General features: G+C 30.4%; 1 protein-coding gene across 2 annotated transcripts in view; it reads left to right on the top strand.

Moving 5' to 3' along the window:
* Nucleotides 1–471: 471 nt before the first annotated feature.
* LOC129004321 (orcokinin peptides type A-like) overlaps nucleotides 472–21,889 on the top strand; it is a 70,782-nt gene continuing 49,364 nt past the window's right edge. For both annotated transcript variants that reach the window (XM_054432860.1, XM_054432859.1), the window contains exon 1: nucleotides 472–566. In XM_054432860.1, coding sequence (XP_054288835.1) covers nucleotides 489–566 — 78 coding nt within the window. In that variant the 5' untranslated portion in view covers nucleotides 472–488. The remainder of the gene's footprint in view (nucleotides 567–21,889) is intronic.

Raw genomic sequence — 21,889 nt, 5'->3', positions numbered from 1 at the left:
TAATGATTCCAATCAGAAATTGGTGCAACTATGATCCAAAACTCCCATTAAAGTTTGTTTGTAAAAGATAGATAGATAGAATGGGTTGCTTTAACGGTTGCTTTTCTCAATAACGTCACGTCTTGAATTTCAAAATACCGTTAAAATTGCGATATCTTAAAAACAATTTATAACGCAATATTCATTTAGAAGAAGACCAAAACCAATAATTTTCTAAAGCCATAACTTTTCTACAAGTTTCTGTAAGATATCCCATTTCACAGTCTACATGGCATCAACCATTTATTTGCATCCAGAGCCATCTGTTTGCACTATCAGTGCGAAGGTGTGATTGGGCGGAGATGGTCGACCGTGACGGTGTTATCAGTGAGGGTCGTATCAGCTGTGGGTGGCCAGGGGGGCTGGGGGGATGAGGGGGTTGCTGCCCCCCTTATATAAAGCGCCGCGACGCTCGACTGTGCCATTGCACGCGCGTCAACAGATCAGACATGGCGTACTCTGACATCGCTGTTCTGCTCGCTGTCACGTTGGCCACACTGGCGATCACGCTGGCCTACCCTACCAAGGTACAGGATATTTTATTTTGTGTTTATCTACGAAGTTGGAATTGTTTAGGATTTTTTAGGGAACGGTCCAAACTCTGGTCATACTACAACGATAATCGGCGTCAATGACATTTTAAAGTTTTTTAAGGGCCGAACCTATTGTAGAAAACTTTTTTTGGGTACCACTAATTCTGAATGGCATCTGGGTACTGAAAGGGGCTGAAATTGAACCAACAACCTACGTATTTGAAGGCAAGCACTATAACTCAGATAAAATATATTATGTTGAAAAACATTAGGGAATCCAGCATTATTTGTATGCACATAACTCAGGAGAGTACAAACTACTAAAATTGGGGTTCGGTTATTTAGTTAATGTTTTTAAAGCGGCATATAATAGAATTTTGTTCAAAAAACGTATGAATACTAAAATATTCATGCTTTGGTCTAATTTAATTGGTTTATAAGATTACAAGAGTATCTAAAAATCACTTAAACTGGTTTTGAAAAATGATTTGTTGGAGATAGTTTAAAAATTTAGGTACTTTATATATTAGGGTTTTAAAACTCGAGCACGACTTAAAAATTCAATGAAAAATGTAATGCTAAAAATCAATTAAAATAGTGCTGGGTTCAAAAATTCGTAATAAATCCAATACAAGTTGTGTTTAGAGTAAAATAATACTGAACCATACATGCTTAAAGAGTTTTATTGGTTTATAAGATACAAATTTTACCGTTGAAATCACTTGCACAACTTTTGAAAAATATTTGGCTTATAACAGCAAAAATGTATTAAATTATAAAATACACAGTTCTTAAAAAGGATTGATTAGTTTAAAAATAAAATAATACTGATGCATATATACATAGTATAGTGTTTCATTGTGTTGTACAACTAACCGTAATCTACTATAAAAAAATTCAAAAACTATTTTCGAGAAATGTTTTGTTTAAACAAGATGAATAAATTTAGGTTATAAAAGTTATAATCTATTATATCGGTCCATAAGATTAAAACTGTACCTATGATAGAAGAGACTGGTAAATATATTTTTTTCATACAATTGGATAAATTTCAGTTATACAGTATAATATCCAACAAATCACTTGTTTTCATTTCATTCATTAGTATTTTTATGGTAAAAAAAGCGTTTAAAGTTAAAATTCTAATTAATACAAGCTACAGTCCAATTTATTCACTCATCTCGTAGATACATAGCCTACGATATCGCCAAAAGATTTTTGCACTGTTCGTCTCATGTAAAATAACATTAGGATATAAGTGCAGTAAAACATGGAGATATTAAAATAGAACCTACGAAGTTTCTAAAAAGATGTTATGTATTTAGCTTAAATAATACCGTTTTGCCATTACCGATCGAGTAATAATATTGAGCTATACAAGTAATATAAATGATTAATCTAAAACAAACCGTACCATAGAAAAGTCGCGAAAACGCCTTAAATAGTAAAAAAAAGTTACGCTATGTAAAACAAACTATAGCTCAACTGTATTTTACAATATATAAAACTAATGTTTCACATTTCAAAGTTGTACGATATTGGGTTATGAAAGCAATAATGTACTGTATTTTTATTACAAACCACAACTAATAAAATAACCTGTTTCTATAATTTGTTAAACAAAAGTATTACTTTTAAGTCATGCAAATTCTTTGGTGTTTTATGGTTTAACCACATCTCCAAAGAAAACCGGTTGAATCGTATTTTTTATAAATATTTTGATTGAAACAGTTTAAACATACTGAGTTTTATTATCTCATCAAACACAACACAAACTTTTCCTATGAAATAGCTAAGCAAGGTTTTGTTCAACAATTTATATATAACAAAAATAAAAATAAAAAAATAATTGAAATTGCAAATGTTGCACCACACAAACGGTAATCTTTTTGTTTTATCGTATGTCTTACTGTGTATTTAGCATAACTGAAAATAACTAGTTTGGAAAGTATGTAAAGTAGTAGGTAGAATACAAATTGTTTCTACAAACTCTGTAGAGGATGATGGGGCTGAATTTTTTAACCATAAGTAATAATGTGTACTAAACTTTTTATCTTTACAGTTTTTACTATCAGTTTCTTTTACAATTAAAAACGCAGATTTTGTTTTAGTTATTTTGACCAACGGTTTACATTTGAGGGCGGAATGTAAAAAAAATCAAAATATTTTATTTGTAGAAGTTATGATTATTTACATAAACCGCTAAAGTTCTTTTAAGGTCTTATTTTTTATCTTTGCTTTAAGACTGATTAATATAATATAAACTCTAAAAACCCCTAAAATTAAAAAAAAAACCTCTAAAACTTGAAATAAAACCCCTTAAGAAAAATAAGTAACTTGAATGCTTTTCAAAATTGTATGTTGTAGTATCTAGTAATTATTGTAATAGCTAGTACTTACGTAGTTTCAGGTATCTTTTAATTAAACCTCAAAACAACTGACAACATTTTTATAATACCATAACATAATTTAATTAGTCATTTTGCAGTAATTTTTAACACAACTTAAACTAAGCTATGATTAGGCCATAGTAGTTGTATCTCAATTTATAATTAATTTTCATTTATTTATCTTCGTATGCATATAGTGTATTCTGTTCTTTCACATTTTTTAGTGTGAGAAATTGAGCTTATATAAAAATCTATTGATAAATAATAACTTGACTTACTACATAAAATAAGTTATAGTCAAACAATTATTGTCACTTTTTAAAATTTTAAAATTAATAGTGTTAAATAAAAATCTAATGCACAAGAGATTTTGTAAAAAAAAGATATTACGCTATAAAGTATAATTTTAGCTCACGGTTGCCTGCAAAATTTACAATTTGGGTAATGTTTAGTTAGTAGCTCCTGGAAATAAAAAAACTCTAAAACAAAAAAATCTTTTAAATTATCTTTAGTAGAACCATTGTAGAACTAAAACATATAGGGATTTTATAAGCTTATCAAGTATTTACAACATTTCCATATCATCTAAAAGTTTAGTTGATAAAAAACCATTTTGATACATTATATTTTTTTCTACGCATACTAGTTACAGTGGTAATAATTAAATAACATAAAGTTTACCGAGAACGATCTGGTTGTTGTATGTCGTCTTTATTTGATAAAATTTCTTTCGTTTTAAATTTGTACTAGCTGTACCCGCGGGCTTTGTCCCGTTTAACTTGATAAGTATTCGCATGGCTCATTCACGTCCTGGTTGAAGTTCGTTCGCTACGCTCACTCACCTTTAAGGTTGGAGCTCGTTCGCTACGCTGACTCGCCTCCAGGTTGAAGTTCGTCCGCTACGCTCACTCACCTTTTGGTTGGAAATTAGCTGTTGTCATAAATAAAAAAAAATAATAGTGCTGTACCCTGTTGGTAATCCTTGTAACTTTGATGCTAATGAACATCACAGAACAGAACCAACTTGTATAATTGAAACAGCTGTTAAGATTCATTAATTCCTTTTAAATATGAAAAATCATAAGGTTAACATGGGGAACTACAGAGCCACTGGGGCGGAGCCCGACAGGATTTTTGAGATAAGAATATGCTTAATTGTTAATCGGGAATGTGAGCTATCATCATGCCAAATTTCAGCCCAATCCGTCCAGTAGTTTATGCGTGATTGAGCAACACACACACAAACTCACAAACTTTCAGATTTATAATATTAGTAAGATTTGGTATAAAATGTAGAACATCAATTTATTAGATTTTGAGCAATTTAGTTTAAAATGAACATCTTAATCGCTGTGTCTTTATTTTTTTCGGGGAATGTGATATTAGTATTACTAAACAAATTGCAAAAATAATTTACTTAGCAAATAAACTAAAATAAATCCAATTAAATGTCAATGTACAAGTTACTAGTTACCATGTTTATGAGATTAAGATTTTTTTTTATTTCCATAATATAAAAGTATGTTTTTGCATCTTAAGCGGTTCCAAATTATCATTGCGGTAACCTAGCATGATTATAACGTGTATTGTTGTGGTGACGACATAAAACATAAAACTACCTTCACTCAGGTTGCCTCTAGGCAACCTCATAGGAGACAAAAGCTAACACATTTGTTGGACGTTAAACCTAACGTCATGAGGGATGATAAACAATTCTCATTGTTGTAGAGAGTTTTCAGTTAAAATCGTCCGTATTTATATTAATTTTCCGTGTTAAAGGTATAATTCATATACTTTGTGAAAATTTATCAGTTTTGTGTTTCCTTTGCCTATAGGCTTTTGTCGTAAAACTAAATAGAAAATATTTAGAGTGATTAGCTAAAGCAATTTACACACTAATACGTAGGTATATTATCAAACCTAACCGCATAATTCTTTTAACGCGATTTCCAAAAATACCCAATTGACGAAAATGCTAATCTAATTCAATTATATAATTTTATTCAATTAATGCTGCACACTTTTTGCTCTTATGGCAATTAAAATGGTTAAGTAATTTTCCAACTAGAAATAAAAACCATGATTAAACTTCATGCTGCTTAGAGAACTACACGATTAAAAGACAGCTAGTTTTAACTGTGTGAAACAAATTATCTAGCACAAATGATTCCACTATTTAACAAGTGAGACAGGTGCTTAGGTTTGAAAACTCAATTCTCTACACAAATATTTTAACCAAAGTAAATATTTAGGTTAAAATATTTGAGTTTTCAAACCTAAGAACCTGTCTCACTTGTTAAATAGTGGAATCATTTGTGCTAGATAATTTGTTTCACACAGTTAAAACTAGCTGTCTTTTAATCGTATATTTCTCTTTGAAGCAGCATGAAGTTGAATAATGGTTTTAATAGCATAGCTGAAACAATTTGGGGATTAAAATTAATTTCTTTTGGCACAGAAATCAATCAACTAGTTAAATAATTCATGGAGGCACACTGATCTGGTTTAACTTTCGTTGAGGCTACCGTTCAGGATTCCGTGCATTGAATAATGAATCAATCACGTTGCATATTCATTTTTTATTGATTGACGTTATTTTGATACACGGATTTTCTTAATACCCAAACCCAAATACTTATTTGAGTTGTACGTTTCAAAAAAATAAACATGAATATGAATTTAAATTTACAATGTAATTTATTACTTAAAAGAAAAATCTTTTACTCCATGACGTTTGTATTGAAAAATATTGTACATACTAACATACTAAGAGTTTGTCTGATTTCATTCAAGATTTAACTATACAGCAATCCATATGAATTTTATACTATATCTATGGTTTTATCGAGTAAAATCAGTTTAGACCATGCATACTGTAGTCCTCTGTCCAAGCAAAACTGCCTTTGGTAATTTATGTAAAAGTAGCCTACGTTATTATTTCATTTTAAATCTTAAAATTAAAATATTAAATTTGGATGGAATCCCTTTTAATCTACAAGAAACAAAATCGGTCACGTATCACTAAAACTATCATATCTCAGTTAACATTCATCCAATCTTAACAAATAAGGCGCCCATCGATATGTCATTAGTTATTCTAGTAATTTTTTTGTAAAATCGACGGTTTAAAAATTCTAAATGACCACCATTTTGTTTTATGAATTTGAATAATTGTCATAATTTTTGGTAGTTTTGTCTAGTTGTGACAAATGTTTGTGCAAAGATTCAATTTCGTTTAACCATTCTTTAGAAAGAAATTAATAAGTGAAAAGAACAAAATGGTGGCTGTGTGAGTAACTAAGAACTTCCGGACGATTTAAATATGATATTTAGATAATATCTTAATCGTAAAATTTTAGTTGAAGCAGCTTTCAATATTCTTTGATTCTTTTAAATATGAATCCCCATAAAGTAAACATGGGAAATTCCAGAGCCAGTGGGGCGGAGATGGGATAAAAAAGGCATGTTAATGGGTAATATGATATGCAAAATTTCAGCCCAATCAGACAAGTAGTTAATGCGTAATTGATCCCAAACAAAATTAACAAACTTTCAGCTTTATTAATTAGTATGATTCCATTGTGAAATTGTAATAATTCTTGCTGTTTTTTGCAGCAGCTTTAAATTACTTTTATGTTTATATCCAAACATCAATGCAAAAAAAGGAACATATTTTGGTATGAATGAAATTATGATCTCATGAATTTTCATTACTTCTTTTGTTGTAAACGATCCCAGGATTTGGCACATTAACAAGTTATGCACAGTCAAGATGTAGGATGGATAGGGTGGTACTCAAAGGGACACTCTGTTGATATATTATGCATCTCAACGTCATTCGCGGACCTTGTAAAGTATTTGTACACCACTTGTTGTGTAATGTTTGCGATGCTCTTTTCATTATATTTCGCATTTCATCGGACCAATACGACCTATTGTCAAGCAAACATATTTTGTGAAATGATGTTGGAGAAGGCAACACGAATTTGATTAATTTTATACTCAACTAGATTAATACAGAATTGTTTCCAATATTTTTGTGGTTAATTTGTTGTATTTGTGATATTTGTTTAGTACTAAATTTGTAAAAAAAATTTTGTTGAATAATTTTCATTGTTGATATAATGAATGGTATTTAATTTTTTTACCAGTAAGAGCGTATTAAAAGACTGGACCTATAACTGAATTTTTTACCTATAAGTATTTAATTTCCTCCCTTTAATAAAATACTTTATTAAAAGCGGTAAAATTAAATAATCAATAAATAATTTTTGTACTTATTTTATGGATTTATAAAAAACTTCCGCAGCTATTTCATACACGTAAGCAATGCTTAAATTAACATAGTATTCCAAGAAGAGAAATTAAGTTTCTTTTGGAGGAAAATAGAATTAATAAGAGAACTTGTATTTTATTTATTTTTATATCTGGTTTTGTACAAAAAATAGGCAATAATTGCGGTACCTTGAATGTTACATTTCAACACTGTTAAGACCTCAAAATAATCGTATAAGTTAATGCAAAGTGTATCATGTATTAGTCTACATTATTTCTCAATACCAATAATATAAAATGTATACATTTATAGAAGTATAGAATTAAATGTTTCAATATCGCATACGACGAACCAAATCGTTGACGTTCATTTTCAATCTGTCACTATATCCACGAAAAACGTGTCGATTTTTTAGCTTTACAATATTTGCTTGGATATATTATTGTGAGCAAAACCACTGATGTTAATTTGAGAAGTACCATTAATATTGACGATATTTGATAGAATTTGATAATATGATAAGCATAAACTGTATATGTGAAATTTGTCACATGCTTGCATATATTATTAATTTAAACGAGGAAAAATATCATTATTTTTACGATACACCTTTTTACCCTTTTACGAACCTACAATTTACAAAAAAATTATGAACGGAATGTGAAATGTATCACGTGCTCGCATTAATTATTTATCCAGAGAAACAATCTCATTTATACATATTTACAATACTCTAAATTGGTAGAAAAAATGACCAATGGAAGATATCACAGTGTTAAATATATCATATGCTTGCATTAAATAACTTTTCGGAAAAAAACTTATTAGTTTTAATTTTTTTTAATATTACCGATTATTAGAATTAAAACTGAATGAAATAGTTGCTGGTACAATACTGAACTATGAACAATAATGCATACAAATCATTTGCATAGCCACTATTATTCAGTACATTTTCCACTAAGTACAGTACAAATTTTGAAATCAAACAATCAGCCATGTGTAATCAGTTTGGACTAGAATATAGGTATGCCATGATCAGGCTTTCAGACCATAATTTATACCTAAATTCAATTACAATCTTCTATTGTCCGGTGAAATCTTGTTTTGATTGTTTTAACATTAAATTCTATTAACATACCTACTACAGTACTCTACATAGTTTGAAAAGTGTTTGTACAATGTTTGTAGTTATGTTTGGTTTATTGAAATCCTAAACTATCATAGAGGTAAAAACTAGTTGAACTAAAATGGTGAAATTACAGTGAAAACAGGAAAAGAATTTTTTTGACGTACTTAGCGAATGTTACCGTAGTTAAAGTTGCTCTATCTTTACGATTTAAGGATATCCTATTTCTTCTGAAGGTTATTACATATATATAGTACGTGTATTGGAATCGTCTGTAATTAAATAACTCCAAGATTGAGCTATGCGTTTCAACTTCGGTCAACTTAAGTGGAGTTTTAAGGTTGTTATAATAAATTTTGTGGAAATATTTTTTTTTAATACTAATTAAATTTTAACATACGAATGTAACTAGTTTGATAATATTGAAATAGAGAAGGGTAAAACACAATTGAGTACAGAATATACATAGAGATTTTGCCACTGGAAAAAACTCCCTTCCAAAAATAGCACAGGTATAATCTAAATTCTAATATAGTAATTTAAACATTTCAAATTAGAAGAATGTAAATTAACTCCATAAATTTTATTTAACTTAATGATATATTACGCATTTACTTCTCAGTGACATGAATTTATAGTTTTTTGTGTTAGCTATTTTTTTAAATTAAATCCACACAAATAATTCACCCGGCACTACATGTTTCAACACATTGTAGAACGAGATCTCTCAACAAAAAATATATTTGCATGGTAATGCATTGAACAAAACAAACTTTAAACAACAAAACTTTTATGTTGTTATTTGTTTCCACGACTTCCAATTTTATGCAACATTTCGTATTTCAAAATATTTATGAGTAGGCCTAAATTATGAGAACATAGTTAGATTCGGAAGTAATTATATTTTCAAGTGGTCTCGGTGATTTTATAAATTTATTTAACTAATCAATGACGGATAAACGAAATCAAATCATATTGATATGCATAACATTTTGACTAACATTACACATAAGTATAAAACATAAATATAGTGTTTTGTAATTAGCCTCAACATATTTGTTTATAAGTAAAGAAAAAGAACTCACTCTCTGGTCTGTGGTATAACTACACGTTTATTAGTGTCATAATTATTATATCTGTCGATAAAAATACCCCCGCCACAGCAAGCCTGCAGACTAAGCAAATTTCCATTTTCCTGATAATTAAAACGATTTAAACAACATTAGGTTTATTAAGTACGTAGGTTTGCTGCTTCAGGGAGATGAATAGTCCACATTTTTACGCTTTATTGGCATAAAGAAAACTTTTATTCTAAGTTTATTCGTAGAAACATCGCAAAAGAGTGACTCGAACACGTTTGCTGTAACTGCGAGACTGGAAAAAGTGTTTGTGTTTATTGTTAGTAAGGTCTTTCAAATATTATGAAAGCGAAGTCACTAATCTCTAGAGCTGAATTATTTGAATGTTCGTTTGTCACAAACTACCTTTGAGCCTGTTCATCCTCATTGCATTGTTTTACGTTTCACTGCATGTTCTCAAATTTGAAGCCTGACTCCGTTGTTTTCTAAAAAAAACATGTTTAAAATCATGTTATAATTTTTTTCAAGTACTTTTAGAAGGGTACATGTAATTGTAAAAATATTGTTATAATTATATCATTCGTGATAACAATCAATGTTAGTTCTAAATTAAAAGTTTGTTAGTGATTCCACTCTTGGTATATTTTGTTTTAAATGAAAACTTGAGAAAAATGTTTAAGTGCATTTCAATGTTTATTTTCTCGTACACCCTTAAAAATTACTAATTAACTTTCATACTTGAAAAAATTAAACACCCCCACCACAGCCAACCTGCAGACTAAGTGAATTTAAACGTGCCTGAATTTCACCAACGTCATATTTCCTTAAACATTTCAGATGTATTCCCTATTAACGCTATGTTTGGCCAGTTAAATCGTGTATAATAAAATAAATGGAAGGTAAAAAGTGTTTAAAGTTCTTGTAATTTGCAAAATATTCTCTAATCGGAGAATTTTAAAATAAAATACTCAACGCTAAACTTTAGTTTTGCACTGAATTTGTAATTGGGAATGATGTAGTGGATTTTAACAGAAGTTATGCTTCAAAAAGGGTTTCAACTTTGCTAAACTACTTAGACTCAACGAAATACACTTCGTTTACAAACTGTACGCCTGAATTACAAGACGTGATGTTAGCTGAAGGTGAAACAAGCAAATTTGTTTAACTCTGCTCTTTCCACCATAGAGATTCGCTTATAATTTTATTTTTGTATCCATAGGAAAACATTTTCAATAATGTATATTTGTCAAATTTGTTAATTATCGGTTAATTTTTCTACTTTGCTATTCCCTATATATTGACAAAGATTTTTACACTACAATCTATGTACTTAAGTAATATATTCATTTTGTATTTTTCTTTTTACTCTTTAAGAGCAAAGCTATAAATATATTACCACAAATATTAGTTTTAACTGTTTAAGTTAATATTTGCAATAGATTTTATAGACATCCAAACAATGAACAACAAATCAGTATCTAAAGTACGTACTGAAATATATTTGTTCATATAAAACCCATAAACCCACTCTAAATTAAATGTGTGAATCATCAAATAACATTTTTCTGTAATATTACAAAGGCCATTTTAAAACATGATACAGGTCGTGTTAGGAAGCACATTAAAAGTTTACACAGTACATTACGTGGATTGTATTGTATGAATTATAAACACAGCAATTACAGCCCTGCAATATGTTTTTAAAATTACCTTCTCTATTTAGATGGCAAACAAAATTAATTATAAGGCTAGAAAATGATGTATCATTATTACGGTCTTGAGAATAATTTATTGGATTTTTTGGGTTGTAAGTAAAAATCATCCAGTGGAATAAAGAAGACTAGAACTGTCCTCTGGTCGTCAAAAACTTGATCAAAAATATGTTATTTACAGACTTATATATTTTCCCTCCACGCTGTAAATAAAATATGTGATTGGAATTTATTCCATTTGTTTTTATTTTCTGTTTATATTTCGTTGTGATTTCGCCCCAGTAAAGCAACCTATAAGGCTAATGTTGATGTTTAAAATTTAAAATTTATTTTTGTTCTTATTTTTGAGCCCATCTTAATTTATAAAGGGATTCTGCAGATCTATATGAAATAACTTTCCAGCAGTATGCCTACATTTACCCTGTGATGCACACAATCAGAGAAAAAAGGTTTTTAAACATGCTTCCTAATAATATACGATTTAAGAATGCAGTAAGTAGACATATATGAAAACTTCCGAAAACATAAGTAACATTTTGATTGTCATTAACATTTGTTTATTTACCAGTTCCTAGAAGGTTTAGAAAAAACTCGAATCAGCGACGATACCTTAAAAACAATAAACCAAACAGAAAATGGAATTCAAAAGACATTTGACATTTGAAATTTTTTTGCAATGTTCCCTTTGATGTTGTTCAAAGGTTTATTGCGGACATTTTCGATCACGATGGTAAAAAGCAATACACAACGTTTCGGGATCTGGAATCTGATCCCGTCCTCAGGTTACAACATTAACTCACCATCACCAACAGTGAACTTCAAACAAAGAGTTATCTTTGAGTAAAGCTGGTTACAGGACAGCTTGTAAGAGTCAACATGAATGTAACGTATACTACAGTATACAAAGTAAAAAAATGACAAGTTTTCAATATCATACCAAGATTATGTCATTTAATTTACTTCACGGATATAATACTTACACAAAATTAATTAGGAAAATTATTAAGGTTAGTAAAAATAATTGAGGTGAGTGAAGTGCCTCGACCAAGCACTGATTAGCACAAAACAAATGTTCCCAAACAGAATTTCCCCAGAGGTTATATAAAATGGAATGAAATCCAACAGGAAGGCACCGGAAAGAATTAGAAATGTTTGCAAGTACAATTTCAAGTTTGCAAACTGGGGCCTATTGTATATTATGTAAAGAGAACCTGCATATTTGGCTTCTATGTTATTGTGAAATAGTTTCACATTTAATTTGATTTTCAGTAAAAAGTTTAAAAAATATATAACTTTGTTTTTTAGCTGATAAACGAGCTTACGGAATTTAGAAATGTAATTATTAGTAGGAGTCTTATACAACTGTGTATTTATTTTTTAAAACACACTTTATACTAAATCGATTAAAATTAAATTATTTAATATTTTTTTTCATTCGTTAAAGTTTTTAAATTATTCTTTTAACCTGTTTATATAGTTGTCCTAATTAAGTGTGTTTGCTAAGGATAATCGTATAAGGGTTAAGAGAGTAAATGTTTTCTGTGCGTTTCAAGACTATTACCTTTGACTATTACAATGCTATTACCTACATATAATATGCTGCATATAATTTTCTACAACAAAATTTTAATGGGGGGAAATATTTTTTTTTTAATTTTGCTACATGGACTATTTAATGTCTGAGCTGATTAAAAAAGTATTCTCTTCTTAACGAAGTGTTACCTGTAAATTATTATGCAGCCTAAGAACTATTTAAAAAAATTAAATTTGCGTTTATGTAGGTAAAAATTTGATCAACAAAAAGAAGATGATTGAGGTATCGTTTTTAAAACCCACGAATTGGTTTGTAGTAAATCAATTCAACGACATTTAGTAATTCAGTAAAAAATTGACCAACTTTTTTAGAATTCAAAAGAATTATAAAACCATCGAGTGAAATAATATTTTGAACTGTAAAACAAATCAAAGTGTTCTCAGCAGTAACGGAACTGTTTCTCGGAACGCATTGTGAAATTAAACGGTAGGTATCAACAAGAAATCTAAACAGATTTGTTCAGCCCAGATGCTAAGCGAGCCAAACTTTAAATCACAAAAGTTTCTAGGATACTTGTGCATCTAGAAACATTTATAATGGATATTAAATCAGCGTTACCTAGTCGTATTTCCAACTCGTCGTCTCATACCCGAAATGTTTACGTGGGATGTATTAAGGTTGGGAGATTTTAGTCGAAGGTCTGTAACAGAAGAACATTTAGTTGCAAAAGAGGAAAAGAAAAGAAAATACACATATAAGAACATAAGAACTACTGGATTTTCTTTAAAGTTTGGAAACATTAATGTATTTGAAACCTTTCAAAAAATACGGCAAAACATGACAAAAGTAATGCAAACATTGTAGGTTACGCTTTTAATATTCAGCAAAATAAAAGAACGAACTAATTTCAGATTAGGTAAATTTAAATGTTACTAACTGATGATATCACATAATGTATTGCTCTGTGGCGTGAGCTTGGTAGATTATATGTACACATCTTGTACATGGAGTTATGTTAAATAGTAACAACCCATGATACCCAGCAATAGTGCTTTAAGAAATTGTTGTGAAGCAAATTTAGATTGTAAAATAAAAGAGTATGAGTATACAAAAAAATAACGATTCATTGGGGATTCGCTATTTGTTGGGCTTATTTTAAACTTACTTGTGGCCGTACACAGCTCTTTAGTATGTTAGTGTATTAAGAATACCTAACGAAATTAATCTAGACCTTAATATGTCCATACGAAATTCTACACTGAGTTTGTTTCTACGTTAAACGTGGTCTGTTTCACCCTTTATATAATATTTAACATTGCGTGCTCTGCCTGAGCTTGGCAATGGGTAAAATACAGTCTGTAAAGGCGTGCTGAATAAAAATATCACCCATTACTGTACAAATTACGTTTCAAAAGTGATTGCATTTTTTGTGAATTCAGCCATAACATATCATAGTTACTCCCATCTCTTATAGGTTTGACAAGTTAATAGGAGAAAGTATGTGTCAGTTTGTTGATCCGGTTTTTTTTTGTTTCGATGTATCGAAAAATCAACACGAAACTTATTATCTGAAGGTGAACCTCGTCAATCTCCGGACTATTTTAGGAATACAATTGTGCATTGAGAACGGTTAGTGCGTAATGCGCTCAGTCTTGGTTCAGATTATGAGTAAGATACTTTTATGAAAATTTTTATACATAATATTAAATGTGTCCTTATATTCGGATAACTTCTGTGAGGGTTTTCCAGTTGTCGTTTCTAGACTTAACCGCGGCCGTAGATCTGGTACGTTACTTTAACCGGTAAGAAATAACGTAATCAAAAAAGAAAACACACCCTAAATGATATTTGATATACATCTAAAAAGTTAATCTGTGTGTATGTTAGTTATCATAACCTCTATTGCACTGCTAAAGTAGTGATTACTCTTTGTCAAATAAATAAAGCTCCTTTAATTTAAAGTTTTTTTTCTCCTAAAAATACAATGCTCTATTTAGATGTAAAACTAACTAAAATATATTGTCATTGTTAAGCAATGTAGTCGCGTAATTAAAACGCAATCGCTAAATTAATTTAGAAAACCATTCGAAACTGATAGTCCTTGTCTAGTTAGTGCTTTTGTTTGTGAAACATACAAACATTGTTCAATCGGTTACAATAATACCGTATCTGACTCGTTTGCCCGGCTGGACTGTTGGACTAGCTAACCACATGATTGACATGCTCATTGCTCAGTGAGGCAAGTAAACATCCAAACAGCTGGACTGTCTACATAATGTATTCAGCGAGGTGGCATCGATTTCTTATTGTCCCAAATATAGCTGTACATAAATGTTGTTACTGTATGACATAAATGATCACGGACCACGAAAAAGATATACAAAATTACAGGTCTCTGACCATGTTTGTAAAATATTTGGAGCAATGGCTTAAGATGTTAATGGAATAAAAATTGCCTTATGGGTTTTCATGGACGGGATTACCCGAAATCATTCAGTTCGCTTCGCTTAAGAGACATATTTATTTCTTTGTTTATTTGTGAAGTCAAATAAAATAAAAAGTAATTCAAATATAATTTTTTTACAAAAAAATGGGTTTACAAAAATAACAATAACAAAATAAATTGATGATCCCCACAAAAGCATGTGCGTAAGGAACGAGTTTAAATCCATAGTCTTCTTAGAATTAAAACACTGATACAATACTCTACATACTAATACATATTAGAAAGGATAAAAATTTCACTAGGAAGCCACAACAATTAACATAAACCCTGTGAGAATATCTATAAGTCGAAAGAAAAAGAAAAATCTAGAAACAAATAATAGTAATACTTCTATTTTTGAAAGACATGATTTTAGGCGAGGTTTATTATACTGTATTGATCAGCTTGTGGGCTTCACTCACCTTAATTTGTTAATCCAGGACTCGTCAAATGTAACACAACGAAGACACACAACACACACATACACGCACATAAAAAATCGTCCTTGGATTTACTCCGACGTTTCGCGGGACCAAGATTGGGCCCGCCGTTATTTCTATGTATCTTGCTTTAAGAAGTATTTTATTATACTGTAATAATAAATAAAAATCATGTTAGGAAAAAATTTCATAATACTGTCAAAAATACACTCACTGGGACTTGGGACCATTAATACAACTTCTACGCACACGCACGCACAATACACACACACTTATGCAGGGCACACATGCAACGACTCAGTACAAGACCTAAGTAAACCTACAGATGTTAAAAGTTCCTTGTCGTAAGCCACCAATACACTAGGTGAGCAGTATTGTAAGATGGAACTGCTAAATATAGCCTATATTAATTTTATTAGTTTTTTAAACATGGCAAACATTCCCAACGAATAGCAAAATTGAATTACTAAAAGTTTTGACATGTTCGCAAGTTATATGTTTTGCTTGGAAGCAAAATTACTAAACTCACCGAGCAAATTTTTACCTGAAATTCGTACTAATTCTAACTACAAACATTCAGTACAACCCAGCAGTTTTAGTTGATGTTGGAGATGTCTAGGCCGCGTCAACCCGTTCATTTTCTTAAAAGCATTTTCACACGAACCACGGGTTGTTTTGGGATAATTGAGATGGCGTTCTATTGTACTTGGGGAATTCCCGTGAAGCGTGTAGCAGCTCTAACAACACTTTCTAAAATTGTATGAAATATTAGAGTTTAAAAAATATGTTTACAAAGTGAATAGGGAAAAGTTCGTAAAAAATCAACGCGAAAGTAAGATTCAATCAAATGTTGTAATAAAGGTTTATTGAGAAAATGTTCCAATACCCAAGAGGACTAAATTTATGCTGTGTGTACGTGGTTTATATTCTTTACAGCCCTATTCATCGTAAGCCAGAAATACCGATTTAAGCGGCTGTGAATTGATAATTAAATGCCAGGTTCGAAAATGTGTGTTTTTTATACATTTATGAATAAGATCTTATGTGTTATTAAATTACCTAAAAGCAAATAAAATACGTAAAATAACACATATAATAATATATTTACTTTTAAACCGTTTACTCACAAGACGGTAATACATATAAATAATGGTAAGTGGTGATCGATTTCGATTGGACAGTCTAATCATCATCAGACCCAATAGGCGAATTGGACACTCCAATCGAAATCGATCGCTACTTACCATATTTTATATGTATTTACCGCCTTGTGAGTAAACAGTATAAGTGTAAATATATCATTATAAGTGTTATTTGACGTATTTTATGTGCTTTTAATTATGGTAAAATAATTTTAAACACTACCTTAAACAGCACAAAATCCCCCCTAAAACTTGAATAAAATGTCTCCTCCTACGATTTAACCATATCATTTGCCTGTCAACAATGATTAGACTAAGTGGAACAATATTTACAGTACTATATCATCAACATAGTTATTACAGTGTCAATGCATATGAAACCCGACCCTATCATCAGATGAGATGGCATCACATGCTGTATACTGACTGGGGTTCAATGGGTTGGTTATCAATTAAACTGCATACTCAAATGGTTATTGGTAACCTCAACAAACTATACAGATGCAAATTTTTGTTTGTATTTATCATTGAGTTCCTAGATCTAAAAGATTAGTACTGGATTTGTAGATAAAGTTCCCAACTCTTTAATGGCCATGACATTTAATTTTGAAAGTGAAATAAACTAAATATTAGTATTTTGGATTACAGTTTAATAGTACTACACTGATACCGTAGCCAATTTAAAATTCTAACTTAATCTATGGTCTTTCACACAGGTAAATGAAAATTCTATTTAAAAAATCTCCACGTAGAAATTGAACATTAGTCATACAGAATTTTCCCTCATGAGGAAGTATTTTTTTGAATAATTTATTTTGTAAAATTATTACCCTAAGTAAAGTTTAATTAATTAAACATACATTATAATGAACCGCTATTAACTAATTTATGTCCTAATGGACGTCATAATATGGTGTTTGCAAAATGCACTAATTGTAGAATTCGCTTTAATTAAGCAATTACTTAATTGTTGATAAAGTAATATTTTACTAATTAATTTTGTAGAGAGAGAAAAATTCGATTATGGAAAATACACACGCAAGTATATAAAATACATAATTATATCTGGATGGAGTTTTATAATAACTTCATGATGGATCAAGTAGCCTATATACATTTGTTTACGGAAGAACTACATACTCTTAAAATACTGAAAATATTTATGTTAAGTATAGAAATTTACTGCTTTGAAAATTCTGTTGTATTTTATTAATTTTTAACAATTAAACTACTAAACAACATGCTTCGTGTTTTAAGTATTAGCATAGCCTCCGTAGGAGACTATGGTATTAGTTTGAATTACAACAGTAAACATGTACAATGAAAAGCTTAAGGAAGTTTTTATACGAAAATAAATTTACTTAGAGTTAAATATAATTTTACATTGCCGTTTTCTGTTCGGTTTGCTTCAGGTTCTGGTGGTCTTCAAGCAATATACACAATTTACAGCCCTTTAAGTCCCAAATACCGATTTTATTCTATACCAGCTTTTGACTAAACCTTATAAGCGGTATAATAAAAAGCAAATCGTATTAATAGTTTATACAACAATACTTCTCGCTCATCATTAACTCATCTACGCCTTAAAATACGCAGTCTAGTTTGTTGGTGTCGTAAAAAATCTAATACCTAAGAAATATGTCTAATAACGATGTCTAACGCCTAACAACGATATCTAAAAAAGATTTCTAATAACATATCCTTTTCTTATCATAGTCTTATAATAGCTGCCCACAAAACATCCAATTTTAAAATAATCACCCAAGAACTTATCTGAATGTAGCTCATTAAGCTATAGTAAGTATCTCATGCACCCGAGTATGTTAGGTGTGAGGAGAATTTAATTGAAACAACGTAATTGGTGTTTGCTTTAACAAGGTCGAAGACGTGACACTTGTTCCTATACTTCTAACGACTTTATCTTTTTCACTTCCTCTGACCTTGTTTCTTATCCACTTCTTGGGTTCAAAAATATAATTTCGTAAACGTTATCTTTTGCTGTGGTAACATTAACTGAAATGTTTTAGGATATTTAAATACTTAAAAGGATCTTTATACCAACGTTATTAATGTATAAGAACAATATGTGTAACAACTTGACCAATGTGATTTTGAAATGCAGCTTAACCTCGACTGTAGGACCACGAAGGATGCGGTTATCTTGTTCTGAGGCCCGGGCTTATATAATTAATTTATTAGCTTCCTAAGATAGGGACACAGCTAATAGTATTTTTTACTAAAATATCTAACGTGAAATATGAGTGCTGTTTAGGTGAAATTTATGGTTTTTATGGTTCGGACTTTTTTGTGTGATTTGTCCTTAATAAAATGGTCCTGATTAATGAAATAACTGGTATTATTCAGTAACAAAACTACACAAGGCATCACATTCCATTCTACACTCATTCTTCACTCATATTTGGGTTAAAATACTCACCTAGGTGGCGTCCCCGTCTCAAAAAACGATAATAATAATAATACAATGGCTTCAGCTAAGTCTTGAAACAGCAATTCCGTGTTCCAAAGCCCGCCTTCAGCAGTTGTCTACCTAATTAGAAAACCAAAATGAACAAACTTTGTAGGTAGGATGTACCTAATCTGATTTATATAACTCCTACATCTAATTTCTTTAACATAAGTTATTACAGCGTGCGTGGTCAAAGTACTTTTTTGTAGAGGTGTAACATTGATAGATACACCTAATTTAACATGACTTTGTGGTTTTTCAATCACACAACTGTGGTTCGCCAGTGACAGCTAGTCGCACATTTATGACACACGTAGCATTGACAAGTTCATGTCATATCGACATAGTATCACATATGTGCCGTAGAGCATGCATATCATGTGCCATGTGATGTTTGGAGAGAAACATATGAATAAATTAAACCAGATAGTCAATAAGGTAATGGGTTAATAGTGAAACAATGAAAAAAATACTTTTATAATTAATGAAATTAGTGGATAGGGAAGTGCATATTACTGCAGTTTTCCTGATAAAGATTCGTGATACTTTTTGCATTTTACTGCCCCAAAGAAGGCTTACATACAGTTGTTTGCCATGGTACAATCTGACACTAACACAATAAAGGGGGTTATTGATGGGAGTTTGTACCCTAAATGTATTTGTAACCGAAATATTTTTGGGGTTTAAAATACCTTTTCAAAGTTCAAATCACTAAAACAACCAAGATGTGACGCTTTGGTTCTACGAGAGAATTATTAGAAGTAATGCAGCACATTGTCCCTCATGTTATCTTTGTAAATTTATATTTAGGTAAATATCTTATGTATGGATGCGCCTGTGTAAAATTAGATAAAGTCACTTCATTGTAGACTTTTAAAACTCAACAAGAATATCATATACTTGTGCATTTGTACCGACAAAACCTGGCACTATAAACTGACATTCGCAGGCTGCATGGGGTATTATGTATCTTCTTGAGTAGTACAGGATTTCAAACAGTATATTGTAACTATTTTAATAATTTTAAACTCAAAACGAATTAATTAGCTGCAAATATCTGTATGCGTATTGAAACTGGTGTTTCCACCTGCCACACTGCTCTGTAAAAAAACAAATAATAAACAATATGGAAGCACGCAATTTTTAAAAACCAATGTTTTATTTAATTTTGATTTAAATTCTCTATCTTTTTATATGAAAAACTATTTCTCGATATTTATGGTTTTCATAAAATTTGGCATTAAAGATGTTAAATGGCTGCCATATTGAAACGGTTTGGAACGAAACTTTGTAAGCGCTTTTTACCTACTAAAATACACATTTATACCAATTTTGAAATTTCTATCTTGAAAAATGCCCAAGGTATAAAATAATTCTAAAAAATCACAAACAGACTGACAAACATAAATCTAGGTATTTTAGACCCATACTTAGATGGCATTTAATCTTTGTTTTAGCACAAGGAACAAGTTCACAAAATATGGCCATACAATTTGGAAACACCCTGTATAAATTCAATAATGTTAAGGCCGTAATTTAGGTCGTATACAAAAACGTACACGTTTTATTTCCACATTAGTTGTTAAATAAATAAACGAAAGATAAACAGTGGTTGTTTGATTTGTGTATTCCCAGTACGCTCAGCTTCATCGACTAACCGACTAGGCTAAACATACATCTAGTCATCTTAGACTTGAATTTCAAGGTTCAGTCCCGTGGTATTCAATACAAATATTAACAAACAGTTTGATTAAACAGGCTTTTATCACAAATCAAAATGGGTTTTTATGGTACAAGTACTTTTCCATTTAGAAACAATCCTTGGTTTTTGTTTTTGATTATTCACTCATGCCTTTATGCCCCTTTCAATATTAAAAAAATAGGGGGCTTTGGGAAAGTAATTATATGGTATCCACAGCAATGATAGAGAAAACTATACTTTTTGTATTTTGCATTGTTCAAGTACTGTATACCAAATGTAATTGTAACAATAATTTTTACACGCTTGAATTAATAGAATGACATAGATATTTTTTTAAATTTAATTTTATGGGGATGCTATTGACAGTAAGATATGCTTATAAGTAGTAGCTGTTGTCCTAATCCTCAAAAGACTTTTATCTAAGTCCATATCCCCTTGGGAAGAACACGTAAAGCTGCTCAGTACTATTTATCTGAATCATGTTTGAACGTATCTCAGAAAGTATATCTTTGTATCTTTCCAGTGATCATAGAAGATACCGTAAGCTTATCCCCTCCACCCTGTCTACTCTCACATACATTATGTAGCTACTAACACCTGCCTCCTATATTCAACATCACTGCTTGAATATACAATATATCCAATCCTACTGCACACAAACAGTGATAGGAAAATGTTTTGTAGTTTATACCATAGTGGTTTGGATATATTTTCATGCTTAATTTTAATATATGGTTTAACAATATGTATGTATTAGGTTAATTCCTGTAGTTATTTGTGATGTTATTAATCCCTTGCTTTCAACATACTCAAAATTTCTATAAAATAAAAAGAGTTAGTTAGGATTAAAATTTAAGAAGATAAATTTGCAATTTTGATAAAATTACTATGAACACTGTTCCAACTATTTCGAACATGTAACAGTGAAATATATGGTGTTTGGAAATATAATCTTCTCGAT

This window comes from Macrosteles quadrilineatus, unplaced genomic scaffold, assembly GCF_028750875.1.
Source record: "Macrosteles quadrilineatus isolate MER2022 unplaced genomic scaffold, UCM_ALF_1.0 Scaffold_9__3_contigs__length_116548681, whole genome shotgun sequence".
Taxonomy (NCBI): Eukaryota; Metazoa; Arthropoda; class Insecta; order Hemiptera; family Cicadellidae; genus Macrosteles; species Macrosteles quadrilineatus.
This window is presented reverse-complemented; position numbering and strand designations above follow the sequence as displayed.